General features: G+C 66.0%; 9 protein-coding genes and 1 non-coding gene across 10 annotated transcripts; 9 read left to right on the forward strand and 1 right to left on the reverse strand.

The window, feature by feature from the left end:
- Nucleotides 1-141: 141 nt before the first annotated feature.
- On the forward strand, nt 142-930 carry LOC62_05G007717 (uncharacterized protein; the record flags this gene model as incomplete). The annotated part of the gene is made up of 3 exons (XM_062774239.1): nt 142-273; nt 334-516; nt 562-930. 3 exons carry the CDS (start codon nt 142-144, stop codon nt 928-930), a joined length of 684 nt encoding a protein of 227 aa, XP_062630223.1.
- Nucleotides 931-1214: 284 nt separating this feature from the next.
- LOC62_05G007718 lies at nt 1215-1299 on the reverse strand. Its single transcript is given in 2 exon segments — nt 1215-1250; nt 1262-1299. It is a non-coding gene; the product is annotated as a tRNA-Asn (tRNA).
- A 1209-nt stretch (nt 1300-2508) lies between these two features.
- On the forward strand, nt 2509-3617 carry LOC62_05G007719 (uncharacterized protein). Its single transcript, XM_062774240.1, has 4 exons — nt 2509-2956; nt 3014-3084; nt 3137-3254; nt 3311-3617. Exons 1-4 carry the CDS (start codon nt 2843-2845, stop codon nt 3488-3490), a joined length of 483 nt encoding a protein of 160 aa, XP_062630224.1. The 5' UTR covers nt 2509-2842; the 3' UTR covers nt 3491-3617.
- A 900-nt stretch (nt 3618-4517) lies between these two features.
- Nucleotides 4518-8789, forward strand: LOC62_05G007720 (uncharacterized protein; the record flags this gene model as incomplete). Its single annotated transcript, XM_062774241.1, has 1 exon — nt 4518-8789. One exon carries the CDS (start codon nt 4518-4520, stop codon nt 8787-8789), a length of 4272 nt encoding a protein of 1423 aa, XP_062630225.1.
- Nucleotides 8790-9291: 502 nt separating this feature from the next.
- Nucleotides 9292-9747, forward strand: LOC62_05G007721 (uncharacterized protein; the record flags this gene model as incomplete). Its single annotated transcript, XM_062774242.1, has 1 exon — nt 9292-9747. The coding sequence occupies one exon, from the start codon at nt 9292-9294 to the stop codon at nt 9745-9747; it is 456 nt and encodes a 151-aa protein (XP_062630226.1).
- Nucleotides 9748-10204: 457 nt separating this feature from the next.
- On the forward strand, nt 10205-13171 carry PF13_0198_2 (Reticulocyte-binding protein 2 a). The gene is made up of 3 exons (XM_062774243.1): nt 10205-10586; nt 10631-10804; nt 10840-13171. The coding sequence occupies exons 1-3, from the start codon at nt 10290-10292 to the stop codon at nt 13084-13086; spliced, it is 2718 nt and encodes a 905-aa protein (XP_062630227.1). The 5' UTR covers nt 10205-10289; the 3' UTR covers nt 13087-13171.
- Nucleotides 13172-13332: 161 nt separating this feature from the next.
- On the forward strand, nt 13333-14358 carry SH0585 (putative oxidoreductase). The gene is made up of 4 exons (XM_062774244.1): nt 13333-13427; nt 13533-13805; nt 13886-14254; nt 14305-14358. Exons 1-4 carry the CDS (start codon nt 13360-13362, stop codon nt 14324-14326), a joined length of 732 nt encoding a protein of 243 aa, XP_062630228.1. The 5' UTR covers nt 13333-13359; the 3' UTR covers nt 14327-14358.
- An 878-nt stretch (nt 14359-15236) lies between these two features.
- LOC62_05G007724 (uncharacterized protein) lies at nt 15237-16705 on the forward strand (the record flags this gene model as incomplete). The annotated part of the gene is made up of 2 exons (XM_062774245.1): nt 15237-15761; nt 15812-16705. 2 exons carry the CDS (start codon nt 15237-15239, stop codon nt 16703-16705), a joined length of 1419 nt encoding a protein of 472 aa, XP_062630229.1.
- Nucleotides 16706-16914: 209 nt separating this feature from the next.
- Nucleotides 16915-17585, forward strand: LOC62_05G007725 (uncharacterized protein; the record flags this gene model as incomplete). Its single annotated transcript, XM_062774246.1, has 3 exons — nt 16915-17036; nt 17087-17186; nt 17223-17585. 3 exons carry the CDS (start codon nt 16915-16917, stop codon nt 17583-17585), a joined length of 585 nt encoding a protein of 194 aa, XP_062630230.1.
- Nucleotides 17586-18217: 632 nt separating this feature from the next.
- On the forward strand, nt 18218-19285 carry IRL1 (Isoflavone reductase IRL1). Its single transcript, XM_062774247.1, has 2 exons — nt 18218-18551; nt 18599-19285. The coding sequence occupies exons 1-2, from the start codon at nt 18322-18324 to the stop codon at nt 19257-19259; spliced, it is 891 nt and encodes a 296-aa protein (XP_062630231.1). The 5' UTR covers nt 18218-18321; the 3' UTR covers nt 19260-19285.
- The last annotated feature ends 298 nt before the right edge of the window (nt 19286-19583 follow it).

Raw genomic sequence — 19583 nt, forward strand, 5'->3', positions numbered from 1 at the left:
GCGTGTTATCTCCTCCCACTCACTCGCAGCAACACAAGCGGGCAGTAGCCGCAGCTCACCGCGCGTCGGCGCCTCAAGACCGCCCCCAGCCGAGCTCTTGTCACAATGTCCCACCCCCATCCCACCTCCCCGACCGAAGCCATGGCGCTCACCGCGCGCGGCCGCAGCGAGCCGTTCCATCTGAGCAAGTACATCGTCCCGCCCAACGACTCGAACCCCGAGGATCATCGGTACGCGTACGTTGACGGGCTGGGACGCCGCCAGAGCGGGCAGGTACGTCGCACCTCCTGCATACCTCAAGCGCCCACGGCTCGCTGACGCTCGCCTCCCCAGGTGCCCGTGCTGCGCTTCGCGAGCGAGGTCGAGCAGTGGCTCGCAAAGGAAGAGGCCCTGTACGCGCCTTTTGCCGTGGCCGTGATCCGCGCGTATGTCGACTACAAGGCTCGGGGCGCCGCCGCCAGGGAGGTGGCGGAGAAGCTGCTCGCCCTCGAGCGGCAGGTTGTCGTCGCGCGCGGGGTGAGTAGTGGGCGTGCGTTAGTCGTGTTTTGCTGACGACACCAGCTGACACACACGGCCGACGCGTTCGCCCAGGTACGCCGCGAGCGTGGCCTCGGGCCGTCGAGCGTGCTCTCTGCCCTTGCGGACCGGCAACGGGTCGACCGCGACGCCGCGTCCGAGCGGGGCGAGCATGTGCCCCCTAGCTATGTGCAGGCTGTTGACGCTGCTGCTGCTGCTGCTGCTGCTGCTTCTGCTGCGCCTACACCTGCGCCGTCGGCGCTCGCGGACCAGGTGCGCGCGCTGGTTGGCCTCGTGGCGCGCCTCGAGTCGCGCGTCAAGGACCTCGAAGGCGCGCTTGGAGAGGAGAGGGAACGGCGGAGGGAGCTCGAGGGTGCGCTGGCCGTGCTCACTGCTGAGCGGGGGCTGAGATAGGCGAGGCGAGGTGAGGCTTGGAATTCTGGGAGCGGCCTTGCCGCAGCTTTTGTTGTGTGATTCAGACCTTTTGTATTGTTTGTGCATTGTTGGGTTTTACACGCTAGTAGAGAGAAGAATGGTTGCATAGAAAGATAGTTGCACGCACGCACATGTAGAGCGGCGTCGGCCTGTGGCCAGAATCAATGTTACGTAAGGCTAGAATCCAACATGCATTGGAGGTATGTTGGGACTCAAGACAAAGTCAAGGATGACAGGAGGGTGTCCTGCAAAAACCGAAATTACTGCCCCACACGGGCTCGAACCGTGGACCTCGGAGTTGTCAAGTTAATAACAGCTCCACGCGCTAGCCAACTGAGCCATAGGGCAGAAGGATTTTCGGCGAAATCCGGCGGCGCGTATTGGTTTTAGCGACGCGAAGAGCACCCTGCACTTCCACCACAATGCTCCTCCCACTGGTCCTCCCGATGCTACAGGATACCTCATCTACGCTTCTCGTCAATGGCGCCACCACCACCCACGACTAGTAGCCCGATCCCGACTTTGCCGACAATGACGCGGTGGCTGTATAGCGGGGTATGAGCCGGCCCCGTGGTCACATGTGTGTTTTGCTGACCACATGGGCGGTGGGTGGGCGGGAAGCAGATTTGGGGCCACGGTGTGCGAGCTGCACTTGAATTGCATGCGAGCATTCCAACCAACCTTCCGGTATTACAAGCGCCCGAGTGACGCCGGAAGCTGTGTGCGGGGCCTGGGGCTGGAACGAGCCGTCGGAAACGGCGGCGAGGTACAGCTTGGGTCCCGAGACTCGCGCCGAGGATGATGCTCGGGGGAATACACGGCGAGCTTGTAGACACACGGCACGCGGGTGACTGCCCTCCAAGCAAGCAGACAAGTGCTTGCATGCCCGACCTCGACCTCGACCTCGCTTGCTAGAGTCAAGGCCCGAGGCACGTCCGTCTCAGCAGGGGCAGGCAGGGTTTGTTGTTGTGGAGCGCGCCGGCCAGTTAGCGCGCAAACTTGGTCGGAAAATGTCCATATGCACAGCGTGCCCAGCGTGGCTCCTCGATGACGTCGCGACGTGGCAGTATATAGAAAATGATGCCAATGGCACGAGACGGCAACCCGCGGCGGCACACCCCACCCATCTTGCCTCTTAGTGCAGGGCGGGCGTGCATCGATGCCGACCCGGCAGAGCAGTCGTCGCACTCGCACTAGAGGCATGTCCGAGAGCGAGAATGGTGGATGCAATATGGAATCTGATTCGTGGGACGGCCTCGGGAGCGCACTGGGGCAGAGGGGTGGGTGGGTGGCACGCCCCCGCGCGCTCCCCTATACCACTACGAGGCCTGGAAACGGGCGGTCGGCACGCATCCCGGAACGGCGCGGCGCGGCTGGTGCCGGTTAGTAGTGATTGCAAGTAGGTCGCCGCTGTGGAGCGCGCACCCATCCCAAGCGATCTCTCTCTCGTCTGCAGAGCAGAGTAGACAGAGGCACAAGGCTCGCCTCGCCACCGTCTCGCCCGAGGTATACAGGCCCCCGCCAACGACTCTCTGTTGCGGTGTATTCCACACAAACGACCTATTCTTGTCCTTGTTCCAAGCAATACACGTTACCCGCGTACAACCTTTGTAACTAACCTCTTTTGCCGAGGTTGACACCGGACTCCCGACTCCAGACTCCAGCGCTCCAGCGTCAGCATCGCAACAAACACCAACGCTCCTGCAAGGTTCCTTGGGACATCACAGGCTCCTTCCTAGCTTCCTAGTCGGCTCGCGGCGGTTTAATAAACAGTGGCTCCTACTACTCCAACCTCTTACCGACCCGCACCACACCTCCCTCTACCCACCCACCTACGCACACCTCCACGCACAACGCGACACTCGCCCGCCCGCCCGAGATAGGTTATGACATGGGAGAGGAAAGGGCTGGACAGTCGACCACCATGCCATTCACCGACCCCGACGAAGCTTGGAACTCCAAGTTTTTCGAGATTGACAACTGGCGGAGGAACAGCCCGCCCATGGTGAGTGCAGCAGGCAGTGGCTGGCTTGGCGTGTATCAGCCACCTGACGCGAGGCAGATGCAAATCCCGCCCATCCGCCACGGCAGAGACGTGTATGCCGCGCTCTCAGACCGGCCTTTGGACGTCGAGTAAGTGGACCCTGCCTGCGCTTATCGATCCATCAGCCGCTGACGTCCCCAGCTTTGCCGTCGCCGTCGTCAACGCGTACGTGTGGACCAAGCAGGTGGAGGGGCTCGACCGCGAGACAATACGCAAGCGGCTCGCGTTTGTCGAGCGCGAGGTGTTGATCATGAACGATGTGGGTAGTGGTGCGAGCGCACGAACGCACGACCGCAGACTGACACTGCGCCCCAGCTCCGCTGTTGCGCACACGCGTTCGCCACCATCCGCGACGACCACGGCCTCGGATTCTCCCCCGTCCTCACGTACATTGTCGAGCGCGAGGGCGAGGGGAGCATCTCGCCCCCGCCCAGCAGGAGGGGGACGGCAGAGCTCGAGGTCACCCAGCCCCATCTGCTCGCCGCGTCGGATTAGTGCCCGCGCACCCTCAGGGGCTGTTTGCCTCGTCCTCGGATATCCGCCCTCGCCCTCCTTCTCTGCCTGCCCATGTGTGCCATCATTTTGCTGTTGTAGTAGACACTGTAGACGTCTTTTTCTTCTGCTTATGCTCGCTTGTTACTGCTGTTGCGTGCTCGTTCCCCTCGCCTGTACATGCCTCGGCGTAATCAGCAAGAGAGACGACCGCCAGTCCGACGACCGACGAGCCATACGCCGGCCGGCCCCATTCCTCCGAATGGCGGCGTTCTAGCGAGATTTGTGTGGCGAGTTGATTTTAGCTCGCTCTCATTTCTCAAGCAAGTGATGCACCTGACCAGCCAGCTCCTCGTCATGGAGCGACCAAGTTCACGCGTTCTATGTCCGCTGGGTGTGTGGTGTGTGAGGTTACGGCACGCGCGCTCCAGACTTGCCTAGCTGAGGAGCTCCGGATGTATGTCTCCGAGCGCTGCTGGCTGGAGGGATATCGCTGATACCTGCGACCAGAGGTGCACTCCACCATGCGCTTGCCTATGACGATGGCGGCGAGCTCGATCGGAACGACCCCACCCAAGCGAGCAGGAGGAGCACAAGGTTCAGCTAGCCCACTGACTGCAAGAGTTCGCAACTCGAGCGGAGCGAGCGGAGCACCAAGATGGCGGGGCCGACACGATCGTTCCTGTCCGATTCCGACGGCATCGGCAGTGGCCATGGTCATTCATTGCCACGAGATGGCCACGAGCAGCAGCGACGACGCTTCAACATCGTGCATCGAACTCACTCTACCTCACAGGCATCGATTACATCGCAGCACTGCATCGTACACTGCCTCACTCACTCACTCGTGAGGCATCAAGGCCAGCCAAGACCACGCCCAGACACCAGGGGCACATCACAGCGGGCATGAGGCCATCATCCCCGCATCCCGTGACGACTGATCCAAGACAACACAGCTGACATCATTGACGCGACAACAACTGATATCAATGTCGTCGTTCTCTACGCGTCCACCGACGACGTCGACACGATGAAGCGCTTCAAGTCGGCGTTCAGGAAGGACGGGCGCGACGGCGCTTCCGGGCAGCAGGGGCAGCAGCAGCCGCAAGGATACCCCCTGTCTCCGCCGGGACAGCAGCAGCAGCACCCACCATGGCCTCCACAACCGCCGCCGCAACAGCAACAGCAGTTCTACGCCTCCCCGCCGCCGCAAGCATACCCAGCACAAACGTACGCACCGCCGCCACAGCAGCATAAGCAGGCATACCCCACCGTCCCTCCCGTGGCGCCGGGGCAGCATCATCAGCAACCCTCCCCTGCCGCCGCCCACGGACACAACATTGAAGAGAGCTACACCCACACGCACAGCCGCGCGACTCCGCCAGCGCCAGACCCGGTCCAGCTCGCGCTCCTCCACTCGCCGTCGCCGCTGCAGCTGTCGCCAGAGACGGGCGCCACCGATGCCAAGCCGCAGCAGTCGATCGCGCAGCGCCAGCAGGTGCCGGCGGCGGCGGCTCAGCCGGATCAGCAGCCCCAGTCCCAGTCCCAGTCCGAACCAGCCGCAGCCACGGCCACATCGAGAGCGTCGAGCGCCACCCTCGAGTCGCCGTCCCCCGCTGCCCGGGCACGCAGCACCGCGTCGCCGAGCACGACGCTGGCGTCGGCCTCCCCCGCCCCCGCGGCGCCCGCCCCCGCGCCCAATCCAAACTCCACGCGCATCGAACGCACCTCGCGCAGCGGGGCGGCGCTCCGCGCGGACCGGTTCGGCGCGGCGCAGCTCGTCGCCGCGCTAGAGGACATGGGGACCCCGGACGACGCATTCGACGCGGCGGGGGTCGCGGTCGGCGCGCGCCTCGTGCCCTGGGTGTCGGCGCACATTGCCGACCGGGACCCGCGCACCCAGGCATGTGCGCTGCGCGCGCTCGACGTCGTGAGCGACGCGGACGTGCTCGCCGCCTTCAAGGCCGGCGGTATGAGCCTCGATACGCGCCTGCGGCTCGCGCGCGCGCTGTCCGCCCCGACGCGCACGAGCGTGGTCGACACGCTCGTCGCCCTGCCCGTGGAGGAAGACCCGCCCGTCGCGGCCACGCTGCTGCCCTACGCGTCTCGCGACGTCGAGGCCCGCTTCCTCCCCGCCCTGCTGGAGCGCGTCGGGCGGTGGAGCGCGCTCGCGAAGCGCCACCCGGGCGCGCTGCAAGCGTCGCTCGAGGGCGCCATGTCCCGCGAGGAGAAGTACGCCCTCCGTCCGCGGAGGTACCGGCTCGCGCTCGCGGCGCTCGTGAAGCGCGCGCCGCGCCTCGTGCCCTTCCTGTGGCCGCGGGCCGTGGCGCCGAGCACGCGCCCGTTCCTTACCGCGCTGGCGGACGTCATGCCCGGTGCGGCGCTGCTCGCGCTCAAGGAAAACGACTCGCTCGACCCCTCGCGCCGGCTGTTGCGGAGGCTCGGCCGCTCCGGCGCTCCCCAGGTGACAGACTACGCGGTGCACCTCGCCAAACGGGGCGAGACCGAAGTCCTGTCGGTGTTCCTGCGCGACATGCCGCCCACGCTGCGGTGTACAGTCGGCACGGCGTGCAAGGGCCGCGCTGTGCGCTGGGTGGACATTGTCAAGACGTTTTCGATGCGCGACGCCGAGCCGATCGCGGCGGCTGAGATGAAGTCGGAGCTGAGCTTCGAAGAGGAGATGGAGTGGGTGGCGCTGCTACCGCCCAACGACGGGAACGAGATCCTCTTCTCCACGATGAGCTGGCCCGAGACGAGCGCGCGCGCGTCCGCGGCGAGCGCGCTGATCCAGCTCAACGCGCGCATGGGCGTCCCGCAGCTCTTGGCCTTGACGGTCGCGGCCATGTCGCGGTTCGGCGTGACAGACCCCGAGGTCGCGTACGCGGTCGCCAAGTCGCTCGGCACGCTGCCGCCGCGTCTCATCCACCACGACATGATGCCGCTTCTCGAGCCTGTCGTTTTGTCGGCGCTCGAGGCGACCGACGCCCCGAGGCAAGTCTTGCTGGACCTCGTCTGCGGGGTTATCCAAGCCAAAGCCGACTCGAAGCCCCACGTCGACTTCTTCGTGCGCTGCTTCGCTGCGATCGTCGACAAGGCGGGAAGCGAGCTCGAGATCGACTTCCCCGTGTTGGTGCACCGCCGCGGACAGGAACGCAACATCTACTCGCTTTTTAAGCCGCACGTCGACGCCGAGCGCGCGCGCGGCAGCTTCTCGCTGCTTGGCTCGCTGCCCGCCGCGCTGCACCCGCACACGCGCGCCATACCAGCGCTGCACGACGACATTGGCGCGTTCCTCTTCTCCGAGCTCGCCGACACGCCACACTGGCGCACGCTCGTCCCGAACCTCGTGTACCACTACCTCCTTCCGCCTGCGACGCAGCGCGCCCGCCTCGAGAAGGTCCTCGCGCGCCATCCCTCCGTCGCAGGGCTGGACTTTGTCGCTGTCCATCTCGGGAAACGGTACACCGACCTCCTGGAGCCGTACATCTCCGCCCCGCTGCCCGGGTCCAGCGTGGACAAGCCGGAAGTCTTCATCCCGTTCCCCGACGGCCGGTGCACCGCTGCCTGGACTGCCGAGCAGGTCGACACCCTCCTTCGCACGTATCGCCGCACACTCGCCAACCCGTTCGCGTCGCGCCGCGTGTGGCAGAGCATCTTCCGTGTCCTCTCCACCATCCGTGGCGGGAACCGGATCGCAGAGGACTACATCGCGTCCGGGGACGCCGAGGTGTCGCGCTGGGCGTACTCTGCACTCGCGCGCTGCCCTTCGATCAAGCTGGGGCGGTGGCGCGATGGCTTCTACGGCATGTTCATGCTCGCGACCCAGCCGCCCGTCTACGACAAGGCAAAGGTAACCCAGGGCGAGCTCGATGCGTGGCTCGGCCGCTACGTCCAGCCGTTCCACCTGCAGTGCATGTTCACCGCCAGCCGCTTCTCACTGCCCTCGAACATGGTCGAGATGCTGGTCAAGTTCTTTGCCGACACACGCTGGAGCGTGCACGAGCGGGCTGGTGTAGCCGCCTTCGCCATCGTCGCCTACCGCCTGCCTGCTACCCAGGTGCGCATGGAGCTCATCCACGGCCCCACCATCGAAGCGATCGCCGTGACCCCACACGGCGCGCAAGAGAGGCTATACGCAATCGCGACTCGCCTCCTTAGTAAGGAGAAAAGTTCGGGCTGGGACCTGCTCGGCGATGCTCTCGAGTCGCCGCAGAGCTACCCGGCGTTGAGGTCACTCCGGCCGCAAGGCATCATCCTGTCGTACCGAGAGCACTTGGCGTCTCACCTCGGCACCTTGGCCCAGCACAACCTCAGCGACACGGCGTGTATCGAGTGCCTCGCCGCCCTCGTACCGTACCTAACACAGGACCACCAACGTGCGATGCTTCACGTTCTCCGCGACCTGTTCTCCCTAGAACTGTCTACCGATCCCAAGACCTCGGCCCGCTCTCCGGGGCCGCTTGCGGCTGGTCGAGCTCTCTGCCGCCTCGCCAGAGACGACGTCTCCATCTACGTTCTCTGTGAAGCCGTCCAGAGACTCGTCCCCAAACCCGACCTTCCTCTTGACACCCAGAGCCGCCACTTTCGTGAGCGCGTGACGAAGAGCATCCTGCCCGAGTTTTACAGCCAGCGCAAAGACGCCAGTGCCGAGTTTGATGAGGAGCACGAAGGCGTTCGCGCGGTGGAGGCCATGCGCGCCGTGGCCGAGATACTGGGCAAGCATACTGCCGTGTTTCCAGAGGACGCGGCCCACCTGTACAACTACACGCTTAATGTCGATGCGCCTGCCGACGGCATTGTGGCACACATCCGCAAGTCGCCTCGCCTCGTGAAACAGGGCCCCAGGTGGCTCGGCGTGAGCCGGGTGCTGGAGGGCATGGAACGCACAGCGGAGCGACAGACCGAGTGGCTCAAGGTCGCGCAGGTGCTAGCCGACGACATCGACGAGTCTCTGGTCTTGACCGCGCTGGACATTGTCGAGCACCTCACAGCTGACGGGTGCACGCCAGAGTGGCGCGCCCTGCTCGCCAAGCTCAGACGGAGCCGCTTCGGCGCGGTGCGCAAGGCGTCCACGACTGGAGCAGCGCGCTGGGATATGGCCGAGGTCAAGAGGCGCAAGGCAGAGGAGGCAGCGGCGGGGCCCAAGCAGCCATCAGCGCAGGCAGCAGCCATGAAAGCTGCAGCCGACGCGGCATCCGCCAAGGCATTGGCGGACATGGGCGGCGTCATAGTCGGAGAACCTGCCCCGCGAGCACCAAGAGCCGCAGCGACAAGCCAGGCGGTCAAGGGGTACACTGTGTGAGCACCGAGGCACAATGCATATAGCGTGTAGAGTAGCATGCATAAAGGACACAGTATGCCGCGTCGTGAGGGCGTGGGGGTGGTAGTGGAGGCAGTGGGGCCGCCAAGTGGCTTAGTGTCCTGCGGTGACGGCGGTGGCGGGCAAGCTGCAGACTACACCCTGCAATGCGTGCCGTCATCGGCGACGGCGACGGCGACGCGGGGATGGCGCTTGCGCTGCGCTCCTGCTACCTGCCAGGGTGGGTGCTGCGTCCCTGCTGCACTCCCTTGGCCCATGCAGCATTGCATGACGAGGTTGGAGCAGCAAGGGAGCGAGGAGCAAACGATATACCCGTACTGACCACATTTGTAGCCGAGCAGGCGGCGACTCACACGAGCAAAAGGAGCCAAGACGGCGCAGCGCAGCTCGGACGAGCCGACGACAACGACAGCAACCACCTCCTCGACGACAACCCTCTTCACATCAATACCTCTTCAGCAACAACAACAATAACCACAGCAACATGAGCCAGCAGCAACTGCCCAACATTGCCCCGCCCCTCCTCTCACCCATATCCCCGCTACCTCCTCCAAGCGCCGCCGCCCGCCCCCCACCACCCCCTCATCAAGCAACGGCGCAGACCCCCGCCGTCATCCTCGCGCCGCTGGCCCCGGCCCCACCGACGCCAGTAGCGCACACCCCGCCGCAGCGGCCCCCACTGGCAAAGTTCAGTACGCCGCAGCCACACGTGTACGCCGTGCCGGCGCTACCGCTCAAGCCGGCCCACTCGTCGGTGCCGGGCACGTCGACGGCGAGCCCGCGCCTCGCGGCACACCTTTCTCCGTCGCTCTCTGGCCGGCTCGAGCCGCTCCGCTCGCCCCAGCTCAGCCCGATCCCGCCGCTGCTCAGCCCGCTGCCGAGCCCGTATGTCGCGGCGCAGCTCGCCACGCCTAGCCCGCCGATGCGGCCCCTGGGCTAAGGTGGTTGGGGCCCGGGGCCCTCGTTGGGCGTGGCGTGCGTGCACTGGCGCCTGTCCACCCCGAGGGCACTGGCGGTGCACGGATGGACTCGACTGTGCGTGTGCTTCTGTGAGTGACGAGCAGGGCGTGTGCTGCGTGAGATTGCCGGGCGTGGTTGCCGGTGGCGGCGTCGACGAAACCGACGACGCCGACGACGTCATGAAGGGCGGGTCTGGTGGTGACGCTGCATCGCAAGCAGGCGTGACGGGCGTTTGAACTGTCAGTCAGTCGTGTGTCATGTAACAACATCATGCATGTATAGCAGTACTGCAGTGGGCAGTGGGTGGGCGAGGTCGCCTAGCTCTCGACTGCATGCACCGCAAAAAGTCGCCCGGGTGGATCAAACGCCAGGAGAGAGTGAACAGCAGCATGCCGTGACAATAACAAACCAGAGCGGCCATTATGGCCATCACTCGTGTCTTACCATCTCTCCATCACACTCCTCTCCACATCACCATCGACCACGTACTGACGACGGCCACCACCTCCACCCTCCGCCGCAATGTCCTCGTGGGCACCCGATTCAAGCATGCGGCCCCCTCCTCCACAACAACACTTGAATCACCCCGGAGGCTTCGGCCAGCCCCCTCCACAACCAGCAGCGGGCATGATGGCCATCCCCGCCGCCGCTGCCGCCGCCCACGGAGCACAGCACCAGCGGCCACACAGCGTCGCGTTTGTGCCGCCGGGCCACTTGTCGCTGCCGCACATGCAGCACCACGCGCAAGACCGGGGCATGTTTGGGCGCGCGTCGGGCATCGCGCAGACACGGCCTGGCGACATGCGCTCGCGGCCAAATGTGAGCTTGAGTTGCTCCCTGTCGCCGCCGCTGACTCTGTCTAGCCGTCGAGCATCAGCACGTCGGACGACGCGATCGAGGCCCTCGCCCCGCCCGCGCCCTTTGACCCGCTGTATGCCGAGGCCGTGCTCCTCGCGTACGGGCGCGCGAAACGCGGCCGGTTCAAGGGCCGTAGTGATGACGAGGTCAACGCCAAGCTCGACGCACTCGAGCAGCGGGTGAGTGAAGAGCCAAGGCCGCGCGCTGACGACAGTTACCGAGATACTATGCCGAGTCGTTTGGCAAGGTGCGCAACACGCTCGGCCTGCGCGGCGGCGCGTCAGAGTTGCGCGTCACGCCGTTCATGATCCCGCCACCGAGTCAGCCGCCCCAGCAGCAGCAACAGGCGGCGGCGCAACCGGCACCACCAACAGCTGGCCTCTCAACAGCGCCATCCATCAGAATCCCGGACACGACGAGCGGGCCAGCACAGAGCAGCCTGCAGGTGCCGGCAGGGCCTGACAACTTTCGACCGTCGTCAGCGCCGACGCGCACAGGCTCGTGGCCGAGGCGCCATGGCAACATCCTGCCCGTGTCGCCGCCCATCCCCGAGGCTGCAGCAGCAGGAACATCGACAGCAACAACCGCCCCAGCCCCCGGCCCATCACACCCGGTGCCACCAGCACAAGTCGAGTCGCCGCCCGTGCCCGCCCCGCCTGCAGCCACGCGCCCTCGCGTCCGCCGCAGGTCAACTGACATCGTCACTGACTTGCCACCCGCGTACGCGATGGTCGACCCAAGTGGGGAGGGACGGCCGACGAGACCGGCTTCGATAACTTCTGCGCCCGTGGCAATCCCTGGACGGTCAGGATCGAGCGATGCGCGCGCAACGTCGCCGTCGAACCAGCACCGCCTGTCCGTCACGCAGCTCGCGTCGTCGCCACCAGGGGTCGCGACGTCACCGACGGCGGGGCGGCATAGCGTCGGGACGCTAGAGTCTGCTGCCATGGCGTCTGCACGTGCCGAGCTCGAGTCGCTTGCGTTGCTTGAAGCGTCGCGCAGGAGGGAGCAGGAGGCTGCACGTCGCGAAGCGGAGCTCGCTCGGCGAGAAGAGGAGCGTGCAGCGGAGGATGCGCGGCGCGAGGCGGAGCGTGTGCAGCAGGAGGAGCAGCGCCGGGCCGAAACTGCGCGTCGTGAAGCCGAGCTGGCTCGCAGGGAGGAGGAGCGGGCGACGCAAGAGGCGATTCGGGAAGCCGAGCTCATGCGGCGAGAGGACGAACTGCGCAAGCGTGAAGAGCGCGCCGCCGAGCTCGCACGCCGCGAGGAGGAGTTGCGACGCCGCGAAGAGCGTGCGGAGGAGCGCGAGGTCCACCTCAAGATGATCGCCGAGGAGGCCAGTCGGGAGCGGTACGAGCGTGAGCAGGAACGTGAGCGTGAACGCGAACGAGAACGAGAGCGCGAGGCGACGTCGTCACCGCCCGCCGTCGCGTCGTCGAGCTCAGGATTGCGTCGGATAACGACGAGCCCCGAACCCCCGACACCAAGCAGACAGACAACGGCGCCGGCGGCACCATGGGATCACGGTTCGCGCCAGTCATCCACTTCGACATGGAGCAGACGCACGTCCGAGCCCGTCTCGCCGACGGTGTACGTCTCTGCGCCGGAGACGATGGTACCCCCGCCGCCTCCTCCCAGGCCGGCGCCTTCGGCACTCGACCTCCCCGACACGCTGCAGCCCCGCATGAACTCGAGCTACATGCGCCCTGTGCTGCCTGCGAGACCGGTAGTGGCGAACGGTGCGTCGCCACCGCCAATCCCTGCACGGCCAGTGACGCACTACGTCGCTGAGCCCTCACCGCCCATCATGACCATGCCGGTGCCGATGCCGCATGTCTCGCCGCTGCCGTCGACAATGCCGACGCCGCATCCGTATGTGTCCCCCACGCTGCAACACGCGACTCTGCCGGCGATGGTCTCACCGCCTCTCGCACCTCCAATGTCACCCACATTGCAACACGGGACCATGCCCTCGATCGTGTCGCCGCCGCTTCCGCCACGACCGACGACTCACCCCGCCATCAATATCCCCCAGCCGTCCGTCTCGCCGTCGCCGACACTACCCCCGCCGCCGTCGCACCCCGACACGAGACCACTCCCGCAGCCAGCGACGCTCGGCCCTGTGCTCCCACCGCCTAGCCATCCCGGCCGCGCGCCAGCCAGCCCTATCCGCAACGCACCCCCGCTGCCGCCGCCTAGATCGCCCAATCTCCCAGCGACGACAACAAGAGGGTTCGAGCCGCCGACCCCTGGGCCCAATGTCCCCGGGTCGTGGATCGATGGCCCGCCGCTCGAGCAGGTGCCGACGAGACCGCTCGAGGTGCAGGCTAGACCCCTACCCCCTCCGCCGCCTTCTCCTGGCGGAGCCGGTCCCGCCTCGGTGCCGTTGCTGCCGCCCAACCTCGGCCTCGGGAGCAAGGGCAAGGCGCGCGAGGCTGCGTTTCTGAAAGCGCTGTCAAAGTAGTAGGCCAGCCAGCCCATGGGCATGTAGTACGTATCTAGACGTTATCATGTTGTAGGATGAAGTGATTGCATGCATCAGCGTCGACACAAGTCTCGGATATCTCCTCGGTCAGTGACCGCGGCGGGATGACGGATTTCATGACAAAGCAGGCATTGGGCGTGGACGGTGGAGGTGGACCACGCCGACGACGACTGACGTGCTTGCTGGGGCGTGGTTTATAAGGCTCGACAACGGCCACGAGAGCATGCATCCTCTCACACCATCATCATCACAATGGCAGCAGCAGCGAAGCGTATTGCAGTCATCTGGGGTGCTGGCCCGGGCACCGGCGCGAGCATTGCGTGAGTCGCGATGGGCCTCCCTCTGCAACCACCCACCACCTCCCTGCCTCGTCTCTGCCGACCGGCGGTCCTCCTGCTCGCTCGCTGACGCTCGCTCGCCCCCAGCCGCGCCCTAGCAAAGACGCACCACCTCGTGCTCCTCAGCCGCTCCCTCCCCGGCTCCCTCCCCCTCCTCAAGCTCGACACGAAGCCCGAGGACCTCGTGGCGGCGACATACGACGGCAGCGCGGCGTCGATCGCTGCGGCCATTGACGTGGGCAAGAAGAAGTGGCCTGGCGCGAGCATCGACGTCGGCATCGTGCATGCCTCTGCGCAGATGAAGCCTGGGAGCTTTTTGGACCACTCTGCCGAGGACTTTGCGACGAGCTTGAGCGCTGTGTGAGTGGAGCAGGTGCACGCGCAGCGTGCGCCTGGCGGTGGCGTGGCCGCGGACAGCTCGCTAACGCTCGCTCGTGTAGCGCCGGCGCATGGGACTTCTCGCAGGCCCTCATCCGCGACTTCCTCGCCAACGAGCACTTCCCCAAGGGAACGCTCCTGTTCTCCTCGGCGACCGGCGCATGGCGCGGCGGCGCGCGCTTCAGCGTTGTTAGTCCGGCAGTCTTTGCGCGCCGCTCGCTCTCGCAGAGCTTGTCGCGCGAGTTTGCCCCGCAGGGCATCCACGTCGCCAACGTCATTATCGACGGCGTGATTGATATCCCCCGCGTGCGCGAGCGCTGGGGCGAGCAGAAGGAGGAGGGCACGCGTCTCGACCCCGAGGACATTGCCCAGGTCTACGTCGATCTGATCAACCAGAAGCCCACGGCGTGGACGCAGGAGCTCGACGTGCGGTGAGTTTGCGTTGGAGGGAGGTAGGGGGCATTGCTGACGCTGCGTGTAGCCCGTGGAAGGAGAAGTGGTAGTCGTGTTGTACTGTAGGATAGCGTTTGAAGTGATGATGAAGCGACTGCGTCGGCGCAGACCAGACTCCCGGCTGACTGACGTTACTTGCACACGACACGGTTGCCACCCCAGCGTGCAGCTGCTGGCTCGCGCGGCGCCGAGTCGGCGAACGGCGAGCATATGAATCGCAACGACCAATGCTGCAGTCTCCCACCGCCCACATCGCCGAAACCCCCACCCCGTGCTGCCTCTTCCGCATCCCGCAACGCCAGGAGGAGGCAGGAGGTCGTGTCGCGCAGTTGTGACTACTGTGACGGCGGCATCGAGCCCCGTCGGCAGCAGCAGTAGCCCATAGTAGTCGTCGGGAGCAGCAGCCGCTCACTCGCTCGTGTCGGCTGCAGCGTTGCGTTTGAGCGAGAGTGCAAGGGGAAGCAGGGGCTCGTGTCGCCGGCTCGTCGCGCGGTGACATGAACAGGACAGCCGCCGACCGACGTGACTGTGGAACGCGCCGCGTACCAGGGCCTCGTAATGTCGCTACCCCCAGTGATCCAGCTGGGGCATGCAGGACGAGTACAGGAACCAGGACGAGACGTCTTAGCCGCGTTACTTGCCCTACTCCTGTCGCCCACTGTCCACTGGAATACGGCCAATGTGGCCAGGCGGCCTGCAGGCCTCCCGCAACCTACCCGCGTTTCATTTCCGCCGGGCGTCTTTGGCATTCACATGGGCGTTCATCCTGTGGCCAGTGGGTTGTAGCATCGGTCGGTTGTTCATGCGTGCGAACGAGCGAGTGAGCGACATTGAGGGAGAGCGAGGACGCCGCAGTGGGCAGTGCGACAACGAGGGAGGGAGGGCGAGGACCTCGCTCGTCGTTCTTCTTCGACTTGTACTTATGCGCGACGTGTGTCTGCTAGCTGTCCGCCCACAACCATGAGCTACAGCACGACCTCGCAGCGTACCCCATCCCACGCGCAACAGCGCCTGCCGCGCCCGCAGAGCCTCCCCCCGCCGGCGAGGGGCAGCTTTGCGGCGCTCGGCATGCGGTCGTTCAACAGCCTCGGCGCGCTGGCAGAGGAGCGCGCCATGCCGCCTCCGCCGCCGCATGGCCCCTCGACGCAGCAGGCGCACGCGCCGAGCCTCGCCGCGCTCATGGGCACCTCGACTGCGGCACCTTCTACGCCGCCGAGCTTCCGGCGGTCGCTGCTCGGCTCGCCGCTTTCTGGGCGCTCGACACCCGGCCCGCAGACGCCTAGCACGCCCACCCGTCCACAGGCGCACACGCAGGCTCCTGCTCCTCCTGCAGCCCCGGCCGAGTCAAGCGCCGCCGCGTCCCCGCGCGACCGGCGCCGCGAGAGCGGGCTCCGCGGCCTCGTTGCGCCGCTGCAGCGCGCGCTCGAGGGCCACCCGCCCTGGCCGTACACCTACATTGACGACGACTACGTGTGGTGCTCTTACGTGAGTGCGCGGGCGAGGGGTGGTTGGAGTGGCGCTGACGCCGCCCCCAGGTCAACCCCATGTTCACGTCGCAAGACGTCAAGGCCGCGCTGCACGCCGACGAGGCGTACGAGCGCCCGCAGTACCCCGTTGCCGTGCTCCGCTCGTACATCAGCTACAAGCTCGGGCGGGTCAAGTCCGCGGCGCTGGTCGTCGACAAGCTAAAGTACATCGAGCTGGACCTCGTCACCGACGGCGGGCTCGTGCACCTGTGCGGGGCGTTCGCTGCCATTCGGGACGAGTACATCCTGGGCTACTCGTCCGTGGCCGCCATCCGGCGGCTACAGCGCACGCCGGCGACGCTGCGGGCAATGGCGCGCTCTGGATCTCTCCCGTTCGGCGAGGACGAGTCGGAGGCGGCCCCGGCGTTCGACGACGGCGCAGGGCTCGCGTTCGCCCCGCCGTCCTATGTGCAGGCGACGGACGCGGCGTCCGACGAGCGCAAGTACTGCCGGGCGAAGCGCGCCGCGCGCAGCTACGAGCGCCGGCTCGTCGAGAGCGAGGCGGCGCGCAGGACAGCAGAGGTCGCGTGGCGTGCTGCTGAAGAGGCGCGCGCCGAGGCCGAGGACGAGAAGGAGCGCCTCGCGGACCAGGTGCGCCGGCTCGAGGCGGTCGTTGCTGGCCGGAGAGCGTGGCCGCTCGCCGGCCACAACGAGAACGACGGGCGTAAGATGGACATCGGGCAGATGGGGCTCTACAACGCCTGGACCGACGCTGACGCCGGTGGTGCCAGCGACGACGACGACGGGCTGGACGTGTTCGGCAGGGTCGAGGTGCCCGCCCCGCTCGTCGCCGTCGCCCCGCCGAAACCGCCCCGCTCGGTCCGCCGCAAGCCGGCGCCGAGCTTGATCCTGCCTAGCTTGCCGGCACTGGACAACCTCTCCCTCCTGGCGAGGGACGAGTAGCATATGCATTGTGTGTGATTGCGGTGTTGGCGCCGAGTGTGGCGGTGCGCGGGTGTGGTGGTTGTCCTGACTGGTGATGTGCGCCACGCCGCGCCGCCGACCCGCCCCCTCCGCGGCTGTCGGGATGACGTCGGGGATGCTAGTACATATTGTTTATAAGCGCTGCTTGTACTGGACGTCAACTGTTGAATGCTCCCCAACACACACACATGGCCGTCAACATCATGTTACCCCTCCTCCTAGCAGGCGAGCCCTCCCGCCGAGCATACCTCCCCAGGCCCGCGTCGCAAGACCTCCTCCGCCGCCTCGAGTCGGGCTCAGTCGGGCCACTGTAAGTCAACCCCCTTCCCTCTCCCCCTCGGCGCAGCTGACGATGACAAGCAAAGCCGAGACACTACTAGGGAAGCACGTCACCTCGCTCGGCGAAGACGGCGAGCCGCTGTCCACCATCGCCAACGAGCTAGAATACATGGAGATGCGGGTGAGCCATGCCCCACCACCAACGCGCTGACTGCAGATCGACCCGTCCCTTGCGCCTGCGTTCATCGCCGCACGCGAAGAACACGCCCTCGGCGAGTCGGAGGCGCTTGGCCGGCGCGGGCTGGTACACCAGGCGACCAAGAGCCTCGAGGCGAGCAGGAAGCGACGTGCCGACCAGCGAGCACCGCCCGCATATGTCGGCGATGGAGGAGCGCCGGCCGGGCCAGCCCCCGACGCCGCGACTACGCGCCTGCTGGCCCAGCTCCGTGCGGCCGAGGACGCGCGGAGGGCCGCGGTGGATATGTACCTCGCTGTCGAGGCGGAGCGGGCGCTGCTCGAGGCGCGGGTGCGGGAGGCAGAGGGCCGGCTGGCGGCGTGTACATGCTCTGCATCGCGTTAGCCTGCCAGATAGTTGGCATGAATGTCGATGCACAGCTGCCAAGCCAAGCCACTCGGCTCGGTCGCTGCTGGACCTGCTGAGGTGATCTTGCCGATCTTGCCGACTGCTGTTTGCGCTGCTCCGTTGTTTGCAGTGTTGTGATCCATCACTTGGGGCGAGGGAGGTGACTGTGATGAGGCGTAGCCTTGTTCGACACAACGCCGATCCGCCACAACTACACGTCACGGGTCATCTCGTCAGCCAGTCGGTCTGCTATACCATCATGACAATGTAAATGGCAGCATGGAGAGCTCAATAGCACACTCGAGGCACTCGCAGACAACGGCTCCGGGGCCCCAGCCGGGCCGACCGCCCCACCTGCGGCCGAATCGGCATCCCGAGTCGCAGAGCCTAGCAGGGCATGCATCCCATGCACGCCGTGTGCATCAAACGCCGACGTCGTAGCCTAAGCGCCGGGAACCGCTGGCTCCCGAGTGATGACAGCGCAAGGCATGGTGATAACCCGCGGCGACGCCGTTCGGTCAGGCCGCCGACGACGCAGGGAATTGGCAAATCGCGCGTTATCACGCCGCGTTGACGGAGCGACTTGAAGAGGGATAGAGTAAGCAGTCGGTCGACATCCACCACAAGAGCGGCATCGAGCACGACAACAGACGTCACGACACACGACTACTTAACGGCGCTCGCTCCTGTCAAAGCCCCTGCCCCACCCACCACCACCAACACACCACACACAATGCCATCCCGCACAGTCGCTCTACTCGGCGCAACCGGCACCCTCGGCTCCAACCTCCTCACGCAGCTCGCGGCCGCGCACGCGGCGGGCAAGCTTCGCCTCGTCGTCCTCCACCGTGCGAGCTCGGACACGAGCTCTGTACCTGCCGGCGTCGAGAAGCGAGTGCTCGACCCGGCTGCGGCGAGCGAGGCGGACGTGCATGCCGCTCTGAAGGGAGTCGAGGTGCTCGTGTGAGTCTGCTCCAGCGGCTCGGAAACACGCAATGCTCACGTCTCAGCGTCTCGACCCCCGGCACGGCGGCCGGCGAGCCCTTCCTCCGCGCCCTGGCTAGCCTCACGCCCGCACTCACGGCCTACATCCCCTCGTGGTTCACTGCCAACTGGACGGCCGAGGAGGAGGTCGACCCGGCCAAGCAGTACATTGTCTCCAAGGCGGCCTTGCGGCGCAAGGCCGAGGACCTGGGACTGCCAGTCACGACCATCCGCAACGGCCTGTTCGAGGACTCGTTCTTTGGCGGGTTCGGCGTCAACGCCGTCGACAACAAGCTCACGCTGTACGGCGATGCCTTGAGCGCCAAGTTCTCCTTCTCGTCGCTGCCGTACATCGGCGCGGCGGTCGCGCAGATCGTCACCCTGCCCAAGCTCGAGAGCAAGTACACTGTCGTCGAGGCGGAGTTTACTGGCGCGCAGCTGGCCGCCGCGCTCGAGAAGAAGCACGGCAAGGCGCCGACAGTGAGCAAGTTTACCGACGAGGACGTGGCCGCTGCGGTCGCCAAGGGACCTGGGCCGGGCCTCGGCGCCGGCTGGAGGACGCACTGGGGCAAGGGACACTGGACGTCGCCTAACCGGTTCGACCCCGAGGGCGTGGCCCCGCGTACTGTCGAGCAGGGCATCGAGCTGGCTATCGAGCAGAACTTGGGCGCAGGCGCGGCGTGGTAGTGTTGTAGGGCAGCAGCATGCAGGATTTGAAGGCAGTGGGGGGGGGCACGGGTGGGGGGAGCGGGGCGGTGGGGGGTCAAGCCTCGTCACGTTCCTCTCGGCCCGAGCAGGCATGCATCGATGCGAGGCATTCAAGAGAGAGCACTGTTTCATGCTGAATAAGCACATGTTCCGCTCGTCTCCGCTCGTCGTCGTCGGCCGCGGCTGTCGTCGCCGTCGCCGTTGATGCCTTGTCGGTGATGACTTCGGTCATCCGGCACCGGTCAGTCAGTCACAATGTCCGGTTATAAAGCGGGCGGAGTCACCGACGACACTCGACTTCGA

The sequence above is a fragment of the Vanrija pseudolonga genome, chromosome 5 (genome assembly GCF_020906515.1).
Source record: "Vanrija pseudolonga chromosome 5, complete sequence".
NCBI lineage: Eukaryota > Fungi > Basidiomycota > Tremellomycetes > Trichosporonales > Trichosporonaceae > Vanrija > Vanrija pseudolonga.

Coding starts and splice junctions, on each gene's coding strand:
- LOC62_05G007719 (XM_062774240.1), top strand. CDS start 2,843: ATGGGAGAGGAAAGGGCTGGACAGTCGACCACCATGCCATTCACCGAC. Junction 3,085..3,136: donor GACCGGCCTTTGGACGTCGA/GTAAGTGGACCC, acceptor TGACGTCCCCAG/CTTTGCCGTCGCCGTCGTCA. Junction 3,255..3,310: donor AGGTGTTGATCATGAACGAT/GTGGGTAGTGGT, acceptor ACTGCGCCCCAG/CTCCGCTGTTGCGCACACGC.
- PF13_0198_2 (XM_062774243.1), top strand. CDS start 10,290: ATGTCCTCGTGGGCACCCGATTCAAGCATGCGGCCCCCTCCTCCACAA. Junction 10,587..10,630: donor ACATGCGCTCGCGGCCAAAT/GTGAGCTTGAGT, acceptor GACTCTGTCTAG/CCGTCGAGCATCAGCACGTC. Junction 10,805..10,839: donor TCGACGCACTCGAGCAGCGG/GTGAGTGAAGAG, acceptor CGCTGACGACAG/TTACCGAGATACTATGCCGA.
- SH0585 (XM_062774244.1), top strand. CDS start 13,360: ATGGCAGCAGCAGCGAAGCGTATTGCAGTCATCTGGGGTGCTGGCCCG. Junction 13,428..13,532: donor GGCACCGGCGCGAGCATTGC/GTGAGTCGCGAT, acceptor GCTCGCCCCCAG/CCGCGCCCTAGCAAAGACGC. Junction 13,806..13,885: donor GCGACGAGCTTGAGCGCTGT/GTGAGTGGAGCA, acceptor TCGCTCGTGTAG/CGCCGGCGCATGGGACTTCT.
- IRL1 (XM_062774247.1), top strand. CDS start 18,322: ATGCCATCCCGCACAGTCGCTCTACTCGGCGCAACCGGCACCCTCGGC. Junction 18,552..18,598: donor AAGGGAGTCGAGGTGCTCGT/GTGAGTCTGCTC, acceptor CTCACGTCTCAG/CGTCTCGACCCCCGGCACGG.